Source organism: Python bivittatus, unplaced genomic scaffold (genome assembly GCF_059951505.1).
Source record: "Python bivittatus isolate LINGU-HERP-01145 unplaced genomic scaffold, Pbiv_v1 ctg000070_np1212, whole genome shotgun sequence".
Classification (NCBI taxonomy): domain Eukaryota; kingdom Metazoa; phylum Chordata; class Lepidosauria; order Squamata; family Pythonidae; genus Python; species Python bivittatus.
In genome coordinates, this window is record NW_028277034.1 from 45,568,891 (window position 1) to 45,588,087 (window position 19,197).

The 19,197-nt window shown below is 39.7% G+C and overlaps 1 protein-coding gene across 2 annotated transcripts in view; it reads right to left on the reverse strand.

Moving 5' to 3' along the window:
- Window positions 1-413: 413 nt before the first annotated feature.
- MMRN1 (multimerin 1) overlaps window positions 414-19,197 on the reverse strand; it is a 68,689-nt gene continuing 49,905 nt past the window's right edge. For both annotated transcript variants that reach the window (XM_088133059.1, XM_088133058.1), the window contains exons 6-8: window positions 15,092-17,053; window positions 7,837-7,983; window positions 414-2,421 (exon numbers count right to left, since the gene is read on the reverse strand). In XM_088133059.1, coding sequence (XP_087989185.1) covers window positions 2,000-2,421; window positions 7,837-7,983; window positions 15,092-17,053 — 2,531 coding nt within the window. In that variant the 3' untranslated portion in view covers window positions 414-1,999. The remainder of the gene's footprint in view (window positions 2,422-7,836; window positions 7,984-15,091; window positions 17,054-19,197) is intronic.

A 19,197-nucleotide genomic window follows, 5' to 3' on the forward strand; every position in this document is an offset into this window, starting at 1 on the left:
GTTGGTGGTACAACTGTGTTCCTATATCTCATTTTGTTTGACATTTAAAGCATCACAGATTCCTTATCAGTCAACAGTGGATGCAGGAATGATGAAAGTCTTAGTCCCTTAATTGATGCTATTAATTGACTAATTGACCTAATATAGTTTAAATATATGGATTTTTAATCGGATTTTCAGCAAAGCTCTCCCTTGTGGATGGTGTGCCATGTTGATGACAAGCAAACCGTATACTTCTTTTGAAATAAGCAATGCATTAGAGGTAATTTTTTCAACAATTTATGTTATGCTATGTTAAAGCAAGGGAAATTGCCTTCATTCAGGACCCTTAAAGCATCACCTATGCTTTGATTGGTTTATTAATCTCTTACATGCATGACACACAATTTATTAAAAAACTCCAAAAATACACATCTTGGAAATTCAGTGTTTAAATTGATAGTTTGCACAGTACAATTATAGTTTAATTTTGTGTAACTACAAAATGTGTATAAAATGCAGCATGGGTAAATAAGAACATTAAAATTTAATTTTGTTATGAGATGTAAGCCTCTTGATTATATATGGTGAAGTGCTGGAAGAATAATGTAGAATTCTGCATATAGTTTCAACCACATACTGAATTTGGCAAATGAAGTTAACTTCATTTCACCAATCTGGATCTTCCTCCTAATTCAAGGGTAGGAAAACTTCAGCCCCATTCAGCCCCCAGAAACTTCAGCTTCTAGAATTCCCCAAGATCAGGCAGCTTAAATTTGGAAATAAATCACTGCATTTTCAGCAGCTTGATGTTCCCCATTTGTTTTTTAAAAATAACGGCAAAAATGCATAAGGCACAAAATGCTTTCAAAAATAAGGGCAAAAAATAACGGCAAAAGGAGGCACATTAACCTGTGTTATGCTTAGTGCCTATGTTACCATTTTAACTTTCCTAGCCCCTCAACCAACCCAAAATGTACAAAAAGCAAGTCATATTTTCTGTAACCACCTCCTCTAGTGACATGAATACATTACTACGGCACTCTTGAAACCAAGCTAAACTAAAGTTAAAACAAACAAAAAACAAAACAAAATTAAGAAAGGCCACAATCCCTGACTGGAAAACAGTTTGCCACCCTGATCCTAATCTGTTGAAAGTTTTTCATGATACTGCTTCATATGGCTGCAGAGAGAATTTATGAAAGGTCTACATTTAAAAGGAGCATATATCACCTGGGTCTTTTCACTCCATTGACATGGGAACAGAACCATTCAAATACAAGTTGTAGATGAACACAATCATGGTTTCAGAAATGATCAGATCAGAATCTATTAGCATATTACTAGGACCACAAGTAATCCTCCAACGCTTCAGATACAACCTTCAGAGCTTTCCCAAAAATGCTATAATGTTTAATTCAACAGAAGGCAGAACATGTTAAAGCTGAATAACTTAAGTTTTTCTAATAAAAACAAAACAGTCAATCCTGCAAGTCTGAAGTCAATTTACCTTAGCTAATATCATGTGAATATCATGAGCTATCAAAGTCTAATTAACATTACCTGTTCTCCATAGACTCTTTTACATGCTTATAATATTCATAACATCGTGCATGACGCTGTTTCCTAATCTTGCCATTTCTATACGTGTTGACCTCAAACTTCAGCATTCCACAGCCAGCATGGCCATAGATAAGAATTCTGGGAGCTGAAATCTGCACACCTGAAAGTTGCCAAGGTTGGGAAAGACTGAGGATGAGCTCTTTGTCATTGTTCAAATGGCTGAGTTACCATCTGTTTTTTGGTAAAGTTCTTCTGCAAGAAAGGCACTGATAGACCTTTTTCCAGCACTGGAATGCAAGGTTGGGAAATGTATTTCCTATCTCATTTGTGTCTATGCTGCAAAAATTAGAGGCACAGGAAATCTACCAAACAAGAGGTGGCAACCCTAAATGAGATTTCCTTTATTTGGGTAGAAAGAAGTTAGAAGCAACAGGGAAGAAATATTGGGTGACAGCTTTTATGTGCGGTACAATAAGTAGCCACTAAATGTAGTTACAGGTGGATATTTTGCTGGGATAGAGCCCTTCACCAGCCTGAGCCAGACTTCCTGTCCATAGTTCAGTTCCAATAAAGCATCTCCAGTAACTACTCTAGTAACATATTTGTCATCACTTCCATTTTCAGATCGGAAAGCTAGCTTGTCTGTTCCATCGACCACCAGATAGCCTGAGATGAATGGGCTGCTTGATTCAATGTTATATTCAAAGACATATACTCCCAAGTAGGGTACACGGAACCTTCCACTTGCTGGGACATATGAGGTCCCATAGTTGACATCCAGATTGTTAAATCGAATAGGACCGGGTGTGTTCATCCCATAGGTGTGTGAAGCAAAAAAGGCGATCATTGGTGCATATCTGTAAGATCCCTTTGAAAAATCTGCAAAACAAACAAACAATCAGTAAATATGGTCAGAATGTAAAAACTGAGTAGAGCTTTTGAATGGAACTAGACACGATGGCAGACTTGAACCCCCAATTGCAAGGTCCAATATCAAAGAAAGAGGAGACCTTGAAGGTGCACTGAGGCTGCACTGAGGACAGTTGTTAAAGTTTTAGAACTCTTTAGATCATCCTTGATGTGATGCAATTCTTACAATAATCAATTACATGAATGATGGCTGGTGTGGGTCTTCCTGGCTGTGTGGCCGTGTTCTTGAAGTTTTGTTTCCTAACGTTTCGCCAGCACTTGTGACCGGCATCTTCAGAGTGCAGGAGCACAGACAGGAGCAGTTCTCTCTGTGCCCAGGGTGATGTGACCCTCATGTGAACAGTTCACACAATGAACTTGCTAATCACCCCCAGCAGCCCCTCATTAACAATTCAATAGAAGAAAAAACCCTGCCTAATCCCCAGGAAGATACACACAGAAGCAGACACCAAAACAAGCAGCCACTCAGTAACTCAACCCCACCCACACACCCCAAATCCCCCCCTTCCCCCCCCCCCTCAGATCTCTATAAATACCCACAGAAGGGTCACATCACCCTGGGCACAGAGAGAACTGCTCCTGTCTGTGCTCCTGCACTCTGAAGATGCCAGTCACAGGTGCTGGCGAAACATTAGGAAACAAAACTTCAAGAACACAGCCACACAGCCCGGAAGACCCACACCAGCCATCGTATGCTGGCCGTGAAAGCCTTTGACAATACAATTACATGAATGCTTTTTAAAGAAAATTGCCAGCATATAGGTATGATTCAGGTTGATAGGGGAACTTTAGCCCTTTTCTGTAGCCCCAATCTTCATCAGTGTGCCTTATATTCCTCTGCTATTACACTTGTAAAAAAGACTCCCGATGGAAGATTTTTTTATTCTTTGTTAAAAATTTTAAAGCTCACACTACAGGACCATCTTTCTCTCGTCGTTTCTACCTATCCAGTAAGATCTGGCCAGATTGACATACTCCGGATCTCATCAGTGAAGCAGTATGGGTCACTAGAAACAGGCCTTCTCTGTGGCCTCCCCTGCATGCTGGACAAACATCTCCCCTGAATTCCATATGGACTCCACCCTGTTTGTGTTTGGAAAGACTCAAAGACTTGGCTTTGTCAGTAGGCCATGGGGCAGGGTGGTTTGTGAACATTTTTACTTTTGTTTTTTTAACAAAATCAGTTGGTTATCATCAATGTTACCGTCTAGCCTAGTTCTTGATTAAAGCTAGGGACAATTGCATTTCAAAATTATTTACCAAATGTATGGAGAAACACTGGGTGGATAATTTTTCATTGGGACAAGGAGAATGGAAAGCATGAGAAATCAAGTTGGCTGAAGGCTAGTGATGGTACAATAAAAGACAGGGTGTTCTTGCACAGACACACACCTTTTGGCTTATAATTAAATAAGGACAAGAACACCATGCACCTTCCATGACAATTTCTCTGATATTTGCAGCTTTTTTGAAAGAGTTTCAAAAACAAATTCTCTTTCATCAGATCAAATGAGGGTAATACGGGGAAAATGCAGGATAATATCTCTGCCTGGTAATGTTCTCTTTCTTTCTTTCTTTCTTTCTTTCTTTCTTTCTTTCTTTCTTTCTTTCTTTCTTTCTTTCTTTCTTTCTTTCTCCATATTGTCACTTTGCTGCAATTTTCCCCACCTTCCTAGAAAATAGTAGCCAATGGGAAGAAGCAAGGGAGGGGAAATCAGCATAATCCTGTCATGTCACAGAATAAGTTTAATGAGAAAAGAGTGCAAGGAAATTTGTACTCGGAGATGCTATTTTCAGCATTCGCCCTCTAAGCCTGCCTTTTGTTGTCTTCTCCTCATGCAGAATTGCTGATTTAAATGGGATCAGCTTCATATGGCAGATACAGGTAGAGTTATAAACTTTCCCCCAGGCCTCCTGTCAAATTCTCAAGAACTAAAGAAGAAAACAAAAATGAATTCTTAAATTGTAGAGAAGGCCATTTTCTTCACAATTAATGTCAAATGCACCAGAAAAAAAGTGGTGTGTGTGTGTGTGTGTGTGTGTGTGTGTAAATAAAAGAACCAGGTAGAAGATGTCAATCCTGTGCTGCTTTATTAAGGAAAAAAAAAACTATTATGATTTCATTCCTCCAATGTTTATATCACACACTTTTAGAGAAGTAACAAGTTTGCATCTGTTGCCCAGCTCAAAATTTGCTCGCAAGATGCCAACTATATTTGAGATATTTGTGATGATGATGATGATGATGATGTTGATGATGATGATGAAGAAGAAGAATATTGGAGGAGGAGAAGGAGGAGGAAGAAGATATTAAACAAATGCTTCCACCAATATAAAAATGACCGAAATTAGCACATTTTCTTTTTATGGCCAGAGTCTCTGTGACTGTTGCTGTCTCTTTGTATGGAAGAACATCTAATTAGATAAAAATTCCTTCTGATTTTTACAAATACTGCAATGTGTTAAGGGGCTTTCCACAAATTACAGTTGAAAGGCATGACTAAAATGTAAGATGTGAGTATGATATATATCAAGCAAAATATGCATCAGATTTTTTTTTCTGTAACAGGTATAATTGCACAGGCCAGCTGCTGGCATCTGGCTTTGTTGGGCAGCTGCAAGGATCCCAAACTAGAAAATGCCTCTACTAATGCCTAATTAAACAATATTTTTCACTGGATGTTTGTGTGCAGAAGGAGCCAGCAATGACCTAAGTGAGAGATGTTCAAACCAGGGTTGCCTGAAACATTGGAGTGATTCCCAGAGCCCTCCAAATGCTGCTAACAAATTTTAGCTTTTAAAGTGATGGGAGGGAAAATTACTTAGTTCATCACATTAAATATATTAAAATTTAACTACACATACTGTATATGTAAATAAAAGCAGGGTTTTATTTATTCTGGCTGTACCCATTATTTTTGGCATGTGACCCTTGGCATATCATTCAAAGCCAAGGGTGGCTCTTGGCACAAATAAAACTGGATACTTCTGCCCTAGAAGCATTATGAGCAATTACAACAGTTGCTCTGTTCTCTTAGAATGTTGTTCTCCCCTTTCTGGCTGCCAAAAAGCTTGCCTGGAGGATCTACCAAGGAAAGACGAACCCACCAAAGGCACTTTCCTGGAGCTCCCTCACTGAGCAATGCATGAAATCACCTAAATGTTTTGGGGACATGGACAAGAAAAAGAGCCAGCAATGCAGTCCTATATGCAATGCTTGGATCAGAGGCACCCAACATGACAGTCCAGGCTAAATGTAGAACTTTTAAATCTTGGAAAGCCCAACTAAATGGGAAGTAAAAATATTCAGGGCATGGGAAGTATTCATATTCTCAGTTTTGGGTTTTTTTTAATGAAATCTAAATGTAAACTATGACATTTAGAAAATAAAATTTATTTTTGTCCTGGCCTTTTCTACCAGGCTTGAGTGAGCAAAATTTGATTTGTTTCATGAAGAAAAGCAATTGGCTTCCACAAAGTGCTTCATACCACCTCATATCCTCCTCTTGCCCTCTCTGGCACTTGCAAAAGCCAAAAAGAGCTTCCAAGAGCTAACTGGAAACACCAGAAGTATATTTTGCCCAGGCCCAGAAATCTCTTCCAGCTATGGAAACAGGAAATCTGGGAGTTTTAGTTTATCCCAGATGAAGGACATGGTTTAAAGGTTAAGCAATCCACAATAGTACATCTCTGTTTCCAACATGCTACTGCAGCAATATATTCTACACCAATATGCATGGCATATTAAATTTGCACGGCATGCCAATGTTTGTACCAACATCTATGTTGATGAAGATTCTCAGTCATCCAGGTGGAATTATCTGGGCTGAGTCATGGCAAGTGGACTTCCGTTCTTTTGGTCTGAAATGTTTCGCTGCTTGTCAAAGCACCTTCTTCAGTCTAGAAAGTTGGCTAAGGGGGACCCCATAAATGTCTACCAGGGTGGCTGCGTTTCTCACTAACATGATGGGCTTGTTGAAGGGACAATAGGAGATGTGACTAGTAGAGTCTTTGGGATGTGGATGTCTTGCTCCTAATCCTCACTTATCCCCAAGTGGGTCATTAAGTTGCCTCCCTGGTGAACTTGTGAAGTGGTCTTAATCTTCCTGGGGACTGATGAAAGAGCAGCATGAAAAATGGGAGACAAGTTGTGTCTGAGGCCTCCACCTCTATTGAGGGAAGGATTTTCTACTTTGGCATAAATGGATTCCTTCACTCTTCTTTCAAACCACCTATCTTCTCTTTATTTAACCACATAATCAACGTTCTGGGTTCAGATGACATAGAGAACCATAAATATTGCTGAGTTGATATAGCACACTAAGTTGTGGTTCATTGTGTCGCGTGAACAGAACTAAAGATTTTTAGAACATGTAACACTGAAGCAAAAAAGTGTCCAGAACCCATACATACTGATACTGATTTTTTTTTCTCTGAATGCAGAAAAGTCAGGGATAAAAATGTTTTCCTTTATTTGGTTGGTGCTATTCCATCTTTCCTCCACAAACCCAAAACAGCATACAGAGCAGTTGTTCTTTTCCAATGTTAACCTCCCAGCAACAGCCTTGTGAGATGATTTAGGCTGAGAGAGAGAAAGACTGGCTGAGTGCCAAAGTCACCTAGTGAGCTTTCATGGCTGAAGGTTGATTTGATCTTGGTTCTCTTCAGTCCTAGTCTAGAAACTTAATCTGTGGTTTATGACCCCCCTGGGGAGTTGTAAACACATCTGAGGGGGGGCATCAGTTTCTGCCTAACCATGATGGTTGGGAGGTCAGGAAGTGAAGGGCTTGCAAGGCGCCAACTCCCAGGAAGGCAAGAGCCTGAACTACAGGTGACACATGGCCAATGGGGAGGAAAGGTATAGCATAGACCATCCTATTTCCCATTTACCTGGGAAATGTTATTCTAGATGGAAAATGAATGGGCAGTCCAGCTATCTTCAAGTTGCTGAGGTTGAGAAACACTGTAAAAGGATAGCCATGACACCACAAAGTTTGGGAAACCCTGCCTTAACTATTGTCCCACACCACAACACTACAGCCAGACCCATTCTTCCTAAAGCAGAGGTCTGAAATGCAACCCATGTGTGCAGCCTTAGCTGTGCATCCAATTTCCTCATGATGCAATTTCATAGCTTTAGTAACAAACATTGCTGTCATTTATGACTGGGATGCTTGGCTAAGGGCCATCTTGTTTAATTATCTTAGACCTGCTGGTTATTTATTAAATTGTATATGTGTTGATGGGAGGCTGGTCCAAACAGAGGATTGTCTTTGCCATTAGGGAGATTTTCATGTTCTCCTCCCTTCAATCTCTACCCTGTAGAAGAAGGAAACAGGTGCAGTATATTCTGCATATGCTCACCTATGGCTGCAGCATTTTCCTCCGTCATCTTGGCACTGCAGTTGGCTCCTCCAAAAGGATAACGGCAAGCACAGACAAAGCCCTTCCTTTCATTAACACAGGTCCCTCCATTTTGACACGGGGAGCTGCTGCAGCTCAGATAATCCCCTGGATTGAAAAGAAAAAAGCATGAATGGCCAGGGTTAGCCCCCACAGCAGAAAGTAGCATCCAAGATTAAAGTTAATTTATGTTTAGTCCCTGGTTTCTCTCATCCCTTCACCAACTGGATAGGGATGAATCACTCCATCAATTTATTTGCAATCCACATCAGTTTCCTATATGTTGAGTCCAACCATTTGCACATTTTATGCCTCAGATTTGTAATATACACTGTCACATGCAGTTTTGCCCAACATATATGCATGCATTTTCCCTAATACTCAAGTTTAGAGCATAGACATCCATCTTAAAATTTAAGAATCCACTGTAAAAGTTAACAATTCCCAGTCATTTATCCATAGTTACTTGAAAGGAACACAGTCCTAATTTTAGATAAATCTCTTCACCCTCAAAGAGGATACAGGAAAAAAAAAATCATCTCCTTCAAATTGTCATATCCTCAGGAAATCTAAGATAACCCTTATATTTTAAAGATAAATTCCTGGGTTGGTGGTGGTGGTTGTGGGGGAACCTAGTCTATACAATATTTGTCTGAAAAGTGAAAATTAGGTCCGTTCACTGAAACTGAAGAAATGAACAGAATTCTTCCCCACCATTCCTAGTCAAGTCAGCCACCATTATTTATTTGCATATAAATTATGCTGTTTTCCAGCATAGTGTATTTGTTCTTCCTAATGTTATTTGCCATCGGGGAATTTCATCAGACATTCTTTGCTGGCCTAGATGACATTGGGACTCAACTGGCTAATCAGTCATCATTTCTGTCAATCTAAAATGAAAGGGCTGCACTCAGCCCAGCTCTGCATGCCTGGATGTACTGTCAAGTAACATTTCATTCATCAATAAAATACCTCTTAATGTTTTACAATCCAGCTCCCATTTTACAGATGGGAACCTAAGCTGCATGATTTCCTTAGGATTTGAACAAAATTGGGTACTCTGAAGGTTGACTTACAGGATAAGCATAATGGAGGCCTGCTCTTTTATCATGAAAATAGAAACTTCTCGTGAACATCTCACTAGAGAATAATGTTTGTTTTTGACCAATATTTTGGTTTATTTTGAATTAATGGCATATTTAAATCAACTCCTTAAAACTTGGTGGGCCATCCTATAGCAGAATGCATGCAACGTATGAAACACTGTTATACTGGGGAATGTTAATTTATAAACCACCTTCTTCCCAAAATACTCAGGGCATATACATGGCTTCCTATCTCAGCTTATTTCCCCACAGGATGCCTATGCAAAGGTTATGCTGAGAAAGCAACTAAATTAAGTTATTAGTGAGCAAAAGACTGAGGGCAGATTTGAATCCAGGCCTGTGCAACCTTATCCTGACACTGTAATCACTATATCACTATGTCTTCTTGGCTTTTAAAGCAGGACTAGTTATTGCAAAGATATTCAGTCCAACAGACCAAGTATAGCCTTCAGCAATATAACAAGCAGGAGGCGGGTGGTAAGAGACCAGATGTATTATATAAACATGTCTCTATTTTCATGTGTGAAATGCTGGGTGGGCAGAGATGCATTAACAATGTTAAATCTAGTGAAACAGAACAAGCACCTGAAGGCATTTTGAATATTCTGCAAGACACCACACAGCTTTTCATATATAAGAATATGCAAAAGAATAAACTCAGCCTATAAGTACAACAAAATCAAGACATAGAGCTGTTCTAAGCTCTGTTATAGACTGCAGGTAGTTAAAATACCTTTTATATAGAAAGCTGTCTTCACAAGGAGAAGGGTCCAGCCTGTCATTTTACTTGACCTACTATATTTTGATGGTTTTTCATGAAACAGCACTCTAATATATCACCTGTAGTTACAGCCATTCCACCTGGCCAATGCAATGAGAAAGGTGAGTGTATGGGCCACTCCCTCAGCTTAGTTGAGACCAACATCTCTTTGACTCTCCTTTTTAAGAACTGCCATCTTTATGGTCAATTTCCCACCTATATCATTGGGAACATAGGCAATCTGAATTTATTTGTTTTCCTCTCCCCTCTGTGTAGCCCTTCGACTTTCTCATTGTAAGTGCAAGGGTAGAACCTGGATCATTTTTAAAACCTTCCTATAACACCAAGAAAAATGTAGGCATTTTATAAACAAATCCTAACAATTCCTACCTGCAGCTTGCATGGATACATTTGGGTACAGGATACTTCCTTGATTCTGTTACATATACAGTATAAATTGAATACTCAGAGACAACCAGATCCCCCTTGAACTGTCCTCTAGAAGTCATTGTTCTATAGCACTGTGATACACAACTGAACTGAACTGAATTACTAGAGACTACACAACACATTTACCACTTAGGACTTCTAAGCAGTAATAACAGAGTATACATGTTCTTGCAACAAGATTGCCAGGCAGGCCAGCCTCTGGGTATTGAAAGAATAGGCCAGGTATGCTTAAGAGGTAGGTAGATAGGTCTAGGAGATGAAAAGGGTTTTCAGAATGAGTGCTGATTGCTTGCAGATGTATGAATTGCCTCTTTTCACAGGCACTTCATTGCTACTCTGAGCTATCTTTAGTTTGCAGCCCAATCACAGCACTTCAACGGTGATGAATTTGAGCTTACCAGGCTAAATGCAAAGCTTTGTATGAGTCCACCCTCCCCTTCTGAAGTTAGTCAGATGATGTTTACAGCCTGAAACACACTGAGAAGTTTTTGTGTGACTTAACTAAGCATTTACTCATTCTTTCTCTCCTGCTCTCAACACACACTGCATTCCATCGATCACAGCAATAATGTCCAGGACAAAGCAATGTACAAGTGCAGTTCAAATGTCAGGAACATGAGAGGAAATGTTAGCTTACTTAGCTTTATTTATAGGATTTGCAGATAAACAGGAAAGCACAAAACAAAGCCCCAAATGCTACAGTAGACCCAAGTCTAGTTCTTACTGGGATGGAAAATCTATATTAAATTCTGGATCTTCAGACAGAATTAAAGCTATTATTCAATTGTATAGCTTTGTAGAATTCAATTTATACACACTTTTAGCCCATAAGGCAGAAGTCTAAGCAAGAATATTTGATAGCTAAGCCCTCCTCCACGTGTACACTAACCGATGGCAGAGGAAAGAGTCAGCAGAAGTTTGCAGTATCAGAGCGAAACATACATAAGAAAACCTACAAAGCACTCTGATTTTCTAGATGCAAGAAATTTTATTGTATAAGAATCTCATACGATGATATTGTTGCTAGGAAGTTCGGAAATAAGTGGGCTACTTCAGCGAGACAATGGCACTGTATTGACTTACTCCATTTTAAGACCACTCCTTCCCCAAAGATCTCAACTTTTACAGTCTTACAATGAGACAGCGATATTGTGATGCCACGCCATGAGGAAGCAACAGCCCAAATCAAACAGCTTGGGACAATCCCCACAGTCTTCATGATCCAGCAAGGACTGAAGAGACCAAAGGGGCTGAATCAGTTCATTACTTTCAGGACCATGGCCAGCAGTTCTGCAATGACCCCTCCGACATGCTAATTCATCTGTCTTTAGGGTTGAGATTGTCTGAGATTTCATCCTCAATCTGCATACAACAGTCAGAGCGGAACATGATCTTGTCTATTGTTATCATATTTAAGCTCTATTTTTCTTCCCTGATAAGACATGTCTCATGGCGCTCAAAGGTAGTTGTCCTCAAGGCACTGGCCTGATGGAGTTGATGCATCATGTGCCTTGGTACCACTGATAGGCCATATACCCCAGTTCACAAAAAACTTGTATTCCTACTTTCTCAGTGATCTGATTTTGACCCTGAGTAATAACAGTGACAGATATTTTGTCTGTTTTTGCTCCAAGGATGGCCAATTGCTTAAGGGCTTAATCAACAGAAGGAACATGTACTGTTTCCCTCCCTGTTTGGGAGTCTGTCCATACTTCAGCAATAAGGAACTGCTGCTGTTGTAGCCATTCCGTTTCCTATATGAGGCAGTGGTGTCCATCTCCAATTATTTTCCTCTGGGCAAATTACAAACAACAATCACACACTTACCCCTGTCTCCCACCCTACAGAACCACATATGCAAAGCTGAAGCATGAAGAGCTAAACTAAATTAGAATTATGCTCAATCTCTTGCAATGAAAACACATGTAGGGAGATGTCTTTGCACTGAACAATAAAGCAACAGTGGGATAATATATGTTACAATTTATGTTTCAAGCACATCATTATTTTGAGGTCCTCACTCAGTTACCAGATCTCCTAGGTTCAGGCCTTAACTAAGTGCATAGAATCTAAAAGCTTAAAGTGGTGCTTATCAGGACAGGAGATTGAACCTGGAATTCTGGTGTGTGTGTATGTGTGTGTGTGTGTGGGGGGGAATCTAAATCTCTGTTTGTGCTGATAGCTAACATATATGGATCATCTTCCTTCCCATCAGCTTAACAGACTTATTTGGCAGGTCTTATGTCTTTCTATAAGTCACTCAAGAGGCACCCTATAGAAAATAACTTGCTTCCTTAGTTCCAGCTCTCTCTCTTGTGGATGAATGAAAACTCTGGGGTGACCTTCCCAGTCAGCATAAATCATCAATGGGAGTAGTTCCCTACTCACTCATATAATGTGGAGTTTCATTACCAAGATAGTGAGACCCTTTATCCCCAACAAAAATTATCACCAAAAGTTTGTTCACTGTGGGATTAGTGTACCATGTAAAATCAGTCTTAACAAAGCATTAGTTTTCCAAAATTATGCAAATAATATTAGGGTAGATAGTTTAATGGTTTGATACAACTTCATATGTTGAGACCTTCCACTCTTCCTAAAATCTTTGAAATCATCTTTGTCATATTTATGCTGTTTTGTGAAATTGCCATTTATAAAGGAACAGCTTAGGTTGAAATACAGGAAGCTCCACATGGAAAGATGGGATAGTTTGCAAAAATGAGCTAAAGTAGTTCATTCATACAACTGCTGACTTCTACTATTTTTACCGCTGCAGAAAAGATGCTCCCAGGGAATTAAGTGAATAAGCAGCCATATATGAAATAAAGTTGAATACTGTTGAGCCCAAATCCACTTTAAAGGTTTTATGTGCTTGATTATCAGATGAAGTGCAAGCACTTGAATTTAGGTATGCTCTGAGCATGTGCTCTGAGACGGAAGGAATGGAAATTAAGGCAACAATGCACAAAAAAGAATGAAAATGCATTTGCTGTTCACCAATGAACCTTATTGTGCATGCAAATAATTGTTTTTTCAAATCCATTTTTAAAAAAAGATAATTCAAAATAATATGTCTCTTGTCTTTAGAGAAATCCTGTAGCAGCCTTATATTAAGTTTTTTGCCAGGGGATTTTATAAACTGTTTGCCACACCTGCCATGGAGTCTCAGTTATGTAGTCATTATTCAACTGACCACACGGGAACAATGCTGATTTACTTGCAAAGAGAACCTGGGACTTTCGTTATGCTATGTTTATAGTCTACTAACTCCAGTCTTATCTCCAGGAAGTCATTGCTTTTTCCCATAAGTTCTAAATTGACTTGCTCTATGGTGGCCCTATGTTTGATTGATCACAGCAGATCATTTCCATGTAGTTGCTAAGAAGACAACCTGTAGTCATCAGGAGCTCATTCTGATAAACCATTTAGCTTCACCTTATATTACATTGATTCTATGTTCATCTGCCTTGTTTTGCTTGATTTTAGATGTTTTTATCCACATTGTCTTATCCTGAATATAATTTTAGCTCAAATTTAGAGCTAAGCAAATATTCCTGAGAGACTCAGGAAGGTCACATGACCATTGGACAAGCCCAGCAATTCTCCTCAGCTCAGGAAAATGAAAATCTGCAGACACAGAACTTATTTAATAGAGCTTTGGAAAACCTTCCAACAGAAGTGGCCAAAAATAGTATAAAATAACCTTCCCCCAAAATCCTACAGCTTGTGTGGCCATTTGCCAAATTGGTTCAGAGATTCTGAGAGTTGCACTCTCAACAAATCTGAACAGGACCAAATTTGAGAAGGCTGCCATCCAGAAATGCCCCTATTGCTGTTTTGCTTGTTTGCCTCAACATCTAATTTTTATGATTTCTATGATTTCTGTATTTTTGTATTTCTTTTTTATTTCCAAGCCCAATACCCTATAGATGTGGGGATAAAAAGTCCCAGGATTCATAGTATCACTGCTTGGGAATTCTAGAAAATATAAATCAAACATATCTGGTTGGAGGAAGATCATTTTATGTGGGGTTCAGATATGTAAAGCCACAAAGATTGGGATAACATAAGGTGGTTTGTTTGGTTTGAGCACAGGATGTTATATAAACCTAGCCAATTCAGTAAAATATTCAAACAAACTACAATTTAACACAGCGTCTGAACCTGGTTAGTAAAACAAAAGGGATTTAAACAATCCCTGCTAATTATTTTGGTGCTTGGTTGAAATTAATACTTGTTGCCATGGGCTTAGGGTTTTTTTTTAAAGGACTTAAATTAAATATATTATCTTCTCATATGCAGAATCTCATTTTCCCTTAAAAATGAGCAGATTTTTACAAAAAAGAAATCACACTTAAATCTTATTGCATTTAAGCATGAATAAAGGAAACACAGGGGGACGGGGTGGCGCAGCGGCTTAATGATGCTGAAAGTTGCCGGCCAGAAATGGTCAACGCTTCAGTGGTTCGAGTCCAGCCTTCGCGTTAAACAGGGTGAGCTCCTGTTTCCTTCCCAGTTCCTGTCAACCCAACAGGTTGGAAACTCACGTGAGTAGATAAATGGGTACTCTCACTCTGGTGGGAGGAAAAATGCTGGCGGCGCCTTGCAAAAAAGGAGTTGGGAGCAGTTGCCGGTAAGCGCGAAAAACCACGCGTGCCCGAAAAGGGCGCGAAGCAACAGAAACCCCGCCTCCTGTGCTCGCCAGCTGGGCTCTGTTCTAGGAAGGAGGCTCTGGCAAACCACTTCTGAAAAACAATTGCCTTGAAAACTGCAAGGACTCGTTCAAGCAGTCACTGCAGGGTCAGCAATGACTGAGCGCAGACAAAAAAAAAAAAAGGAAACACATCTTTGGAATATTTCAGGCAACACTAATAACAGTGGTAACATTACAGTGCGTTACCTGCTTCTAAAGTAGAATCAGTGTTTCTCTGACTTCTCCCAGCCTGGTTTGCACTGGTATTCACAGGCATCTTTTTCCCTGGTAATGACTTCTTTGGAATAGTAGCAGTTGTCTTTAGACGTTTGGTTATCGTGTCTACTGCCTCTTCTAGGGACTTGTCTACATACCAGGTTAGGTTGGCCAGCAGTGTTTCTGTTTTGGCCTCCACCATGGTGCCCGTGAGCTCTTGGAAGCCTTTCTGAAATAGTATGCCACCTGAGTGAACAGTTGGCATCAGTTTGGGAATGCTGGTATTCATCTCTCTAATCCTTCCAGAGACATCCTGACACAAATTCCTTGCTTCATTGGCTGTCTTGTTTAAGAGAGGGATGCTCAATGATAAACGGATGCTTTTGGCTTCAAGAGCCCTGATTCTGGAATTGAAGGTCTGAAGCTGAAGAGAGACTGCTTTCTCATTCTCTGTTGCAGCTGCTTTCACGTTCCTTACTGAGACGCAATTGTTTGCCAAAAATTTGATGATTTTTGCCTCCACAGCCTGAAGACGCACTTCAAGATCATTGTATTCATGACTGCCGAGCAATATTTTCTCATCCTGGTGACCTATGTGTTGCTGGTGCTCTTGAACATTTAATAATGTTGTGTTTGGGTTAGGGTGACCTCTGCTGAGGTGATGGACGTTCCGTTTATCAAAGGAAGATTCTGCAGAGGGCCAAATTCTTTTTGGTTTCTCATTTTGGTTGACTAGTATCTGAAGGGATTCATTCATCTTTTGAAATTGTGGTATTAACATAAATACATTCTCCATCTTCTCCCTGTGACTGCAGCAAGCTTCTGTCTCATTTTTCCAGGTATTCAGTGTTTCTTTTAGCACATAGTTATCTTGGATGGAATCAATAGCACCGTTGATAACCATCATGGTCTTGTTTAATCCATCCTCCATTAAAACAAAACATTCATTAATATGCCTCTCAGAAATTTCATCATGAGCTTGAGTTTCATTTTTAAGTACCTCCTGGTTTTTGTGGAGTTTCTCCATGGTGGAGCTCAGCCCTGTCACCACACTGGTTAAATTCTCCAGTTTTCGGCTAATAGTATCTGTTTCAAGTCTCAATTCATCCTCTGATGTAAGGCTGAAAGGAACTCCTTGTTCAATCAAGGGTTGGAGAATCTCCATATCATAGCAGAGGTCATTAATTTGCTCATTCATTTTCTTCATCTTATCATCCAAGGGAAACACAAGATTCTCCAGAGTTTTATTTAAGGAATGAATGTCCCCTTCCACATCCTTCATTTGCATTTGGATGTCACTTCTGCACTTGGACAATATGTTATCACATCTACCTTGTAAATTATCTCTCTGGATTTCTAATGAGATGGTAAGATTATTGATCTTGGTATCTTGGATTCTGAGGTCATCATAGAGCTGCAAAACCATCAGGCTCTGTGTTTTCATTTTCTCCTGTAAACTTGTCATGAAATTTGTAAGATTATCACTCATTGATTCAGCAGCTATGGGGACATTTTGGTCTGAGCTTCGTTCAGCTGATAAAAGTTGTTCATGTGCTTCTTTCATTTGAGTAAGAGTTTTGTTCAGGGAGTCATAGTAAATATCACTCCTTGAACTTTGATGCTCTAGGTCAATTTCCAAAGACCTCTGCTTTTCTTGCAGTTCTTCGATTGGCTTCTCACATACAAAGCTTATGTCTTCTTCAATATGCAAGATCTGGGTTCGAATATCTAGAATTTCTACCCTTGTAGGTCTATTTTCAATATCAAGGGCAAATTTTTGGCAGGATTTATTCAAACTTTTGACCAACCCTTTGGTATTCTCAAGATCTTCAGAGAGATCCGATGTAATCTTGAAAATCTGAGCCACTGTCTCTTGCATGTCACTTTGGAAGGCTTTAAACTGCTCTTTTACAATTTCTTTGATAAGTTCAGTCACGCCTTTAGATTTGAAACCTACAGGGGGGAAAAGACACAAAAGCCTTCCTTAATAAACAGACTGAGAAAAAGCAAAAATCCAATATTTAAGCAAACCTCGGGGTCCCTCTCTCTCTCTCTCTCTCTCTCACTCACTCACTCACTCACTCTCTCTCTGTCTCTTCTGCTAAAACCCATTGTTTTGCCTCTGTATGTGGCAGGAACAAAACAATGTTTTGTGCCATAACATTTGCACAATGTGTTCCTGGGTGGATTATTACCTTCACTGAATCTCAAAGGGGTTCTGTTTGAATAGCATTTTTGCTAGTCAGCCTCATCCTTTTAATCAGTTTTGCTGTCCTGGGGGAGGAGACATAGTGTATGCTCCCTCCAATTATAAACCACTGTGACAGGGTGAAATGTAACCACAGATTCCAGCAGATTAGTCCAAAGGTTTAAAGGAACTCTCCAAATATACAGTTATCTACCTGGGGGGAAAATGATGAAAGGTCAGTGGTACTGAAATGATTTTAATTTGCTGTTATCTAATCAGCACTCAAATTGCAAACAGAAATTTACAGGTTTGGATTTATTGATTTATTTTTTAAAAAGCAGAAGGAGTCTGCTAGGCTTCTTCAAAGTCATGTAAAAGAGATTTTTAAATAAAAATGAGGACGAGAACCAAAAGAAGCCTGCCTTACTACATGTGAGGGCTAAAGCTGCCAAGGCTGGAAACGAACAGTCAGAGGCCTGACAGGACCATTATCAAAATGAAGTGCAGGTGGCCTCCACCTTCAAGGCTGACAAATAAGGAGCAAAAATCTGTTCCCACATTAGGGCAGGAGCAAGAGAGGTAAGATTTAAATGCTGAGGCCGGATGGTGATACACTGCAGGAACAGATATTCTTTGTTATTATGGCGGCTTGTAACGGCAATAAAAATAACTTATCTGGCTGAACCTCGTCCTTGACTCTTCCACTGCTGGCTCCTGAGTGCCAGCTGAATTTATAGAGAGAGAGTTATTGCTACACAGTGGGCGAAGCTTGGCCGCTGCCCTTGCCATTCTCCTTTAGGATTAGAACTGGGAGCAATGGTTTCCACAGAACTTCATAATGTAGCCTAGGAGGAAGTTTTGTTGCACTCTGAAATGATAATCAGATAAAACAACTGCCTAATCCCGAGAGCCACTAGGAATATATATCCAGTTATTTTCACATCCAGGGGATTCTCTACCTGAACTGCCCTTATGCATATCCTTATGTAGGATTTAGCTTCTGTTCTTCAGCCTTTCCTCTCTGTTCCATTCGAAGCAGTTGGGTGTTCACATTCTCTATCTTTCTGACCCATCACACCACTATCCTTAGCTTGGGCACTTTCATTTGCTCTCTTAAGAGTAGTCTTTCCCCAACCTGGTGCCCTCCTGAACTATTGCATTTCAACACCCATAATTCTCAGCCAGCATGTGACAACAGCATTCTCAGGTTTGAAGTTGTTTATTAGCGAAACACCTGCAAAAGGCTGTGGCATATTACAGTAAAGGTCTTCTTGTGCCATGCATCTCTTGGAGTTATTATTTCTTTGTTTCTTAGATTTTTATCCCACCATAATCATCTGACTCTCAGCAGTGTACAAGACCATAGAAAGTCCACAGTAAATATAAGATACTAGTACAATCATAAAATTTTTAAAAATACAGCCCAAAGAAATGGAGGAGCATACAAAGTTCCTCTGATGTAATTGAAAAAGCCCACCAAAAACTCAACTCTGCTTTAATTTGCTTCTAGAAGATCACCAGAGTTGGGACAAGTTTAACTTCCAGGGGAAAGGCTGTTCCACAACAGGGGGGCCATGGTTTCAACTCGCATGACTACCTTTCTGGAATAATTTAGAACCTGAATCCGGTTCTAAATTATTCCAGTAAATTGTATTAGTGGAATGGAGGTGAAAAAGGAGGTGAGGGATCACCTCCAAATACTACAAAATATAATGGCAATGTCCAAATACCTTGGGCAGGGAGGCAATAAGGCCTATAGTTTGCCCACCTGTCCTTTATACCCTTTAAACAACAAGGAGAAATATAATTTGCCATCCATGCCTCAATATCCAACATTCATTGAATGTAAAGGAAAGTTGTGGGCTTACAGGTAAGGCAGAGCCTGCTCTAATTGCCTTAAAATTTCCTA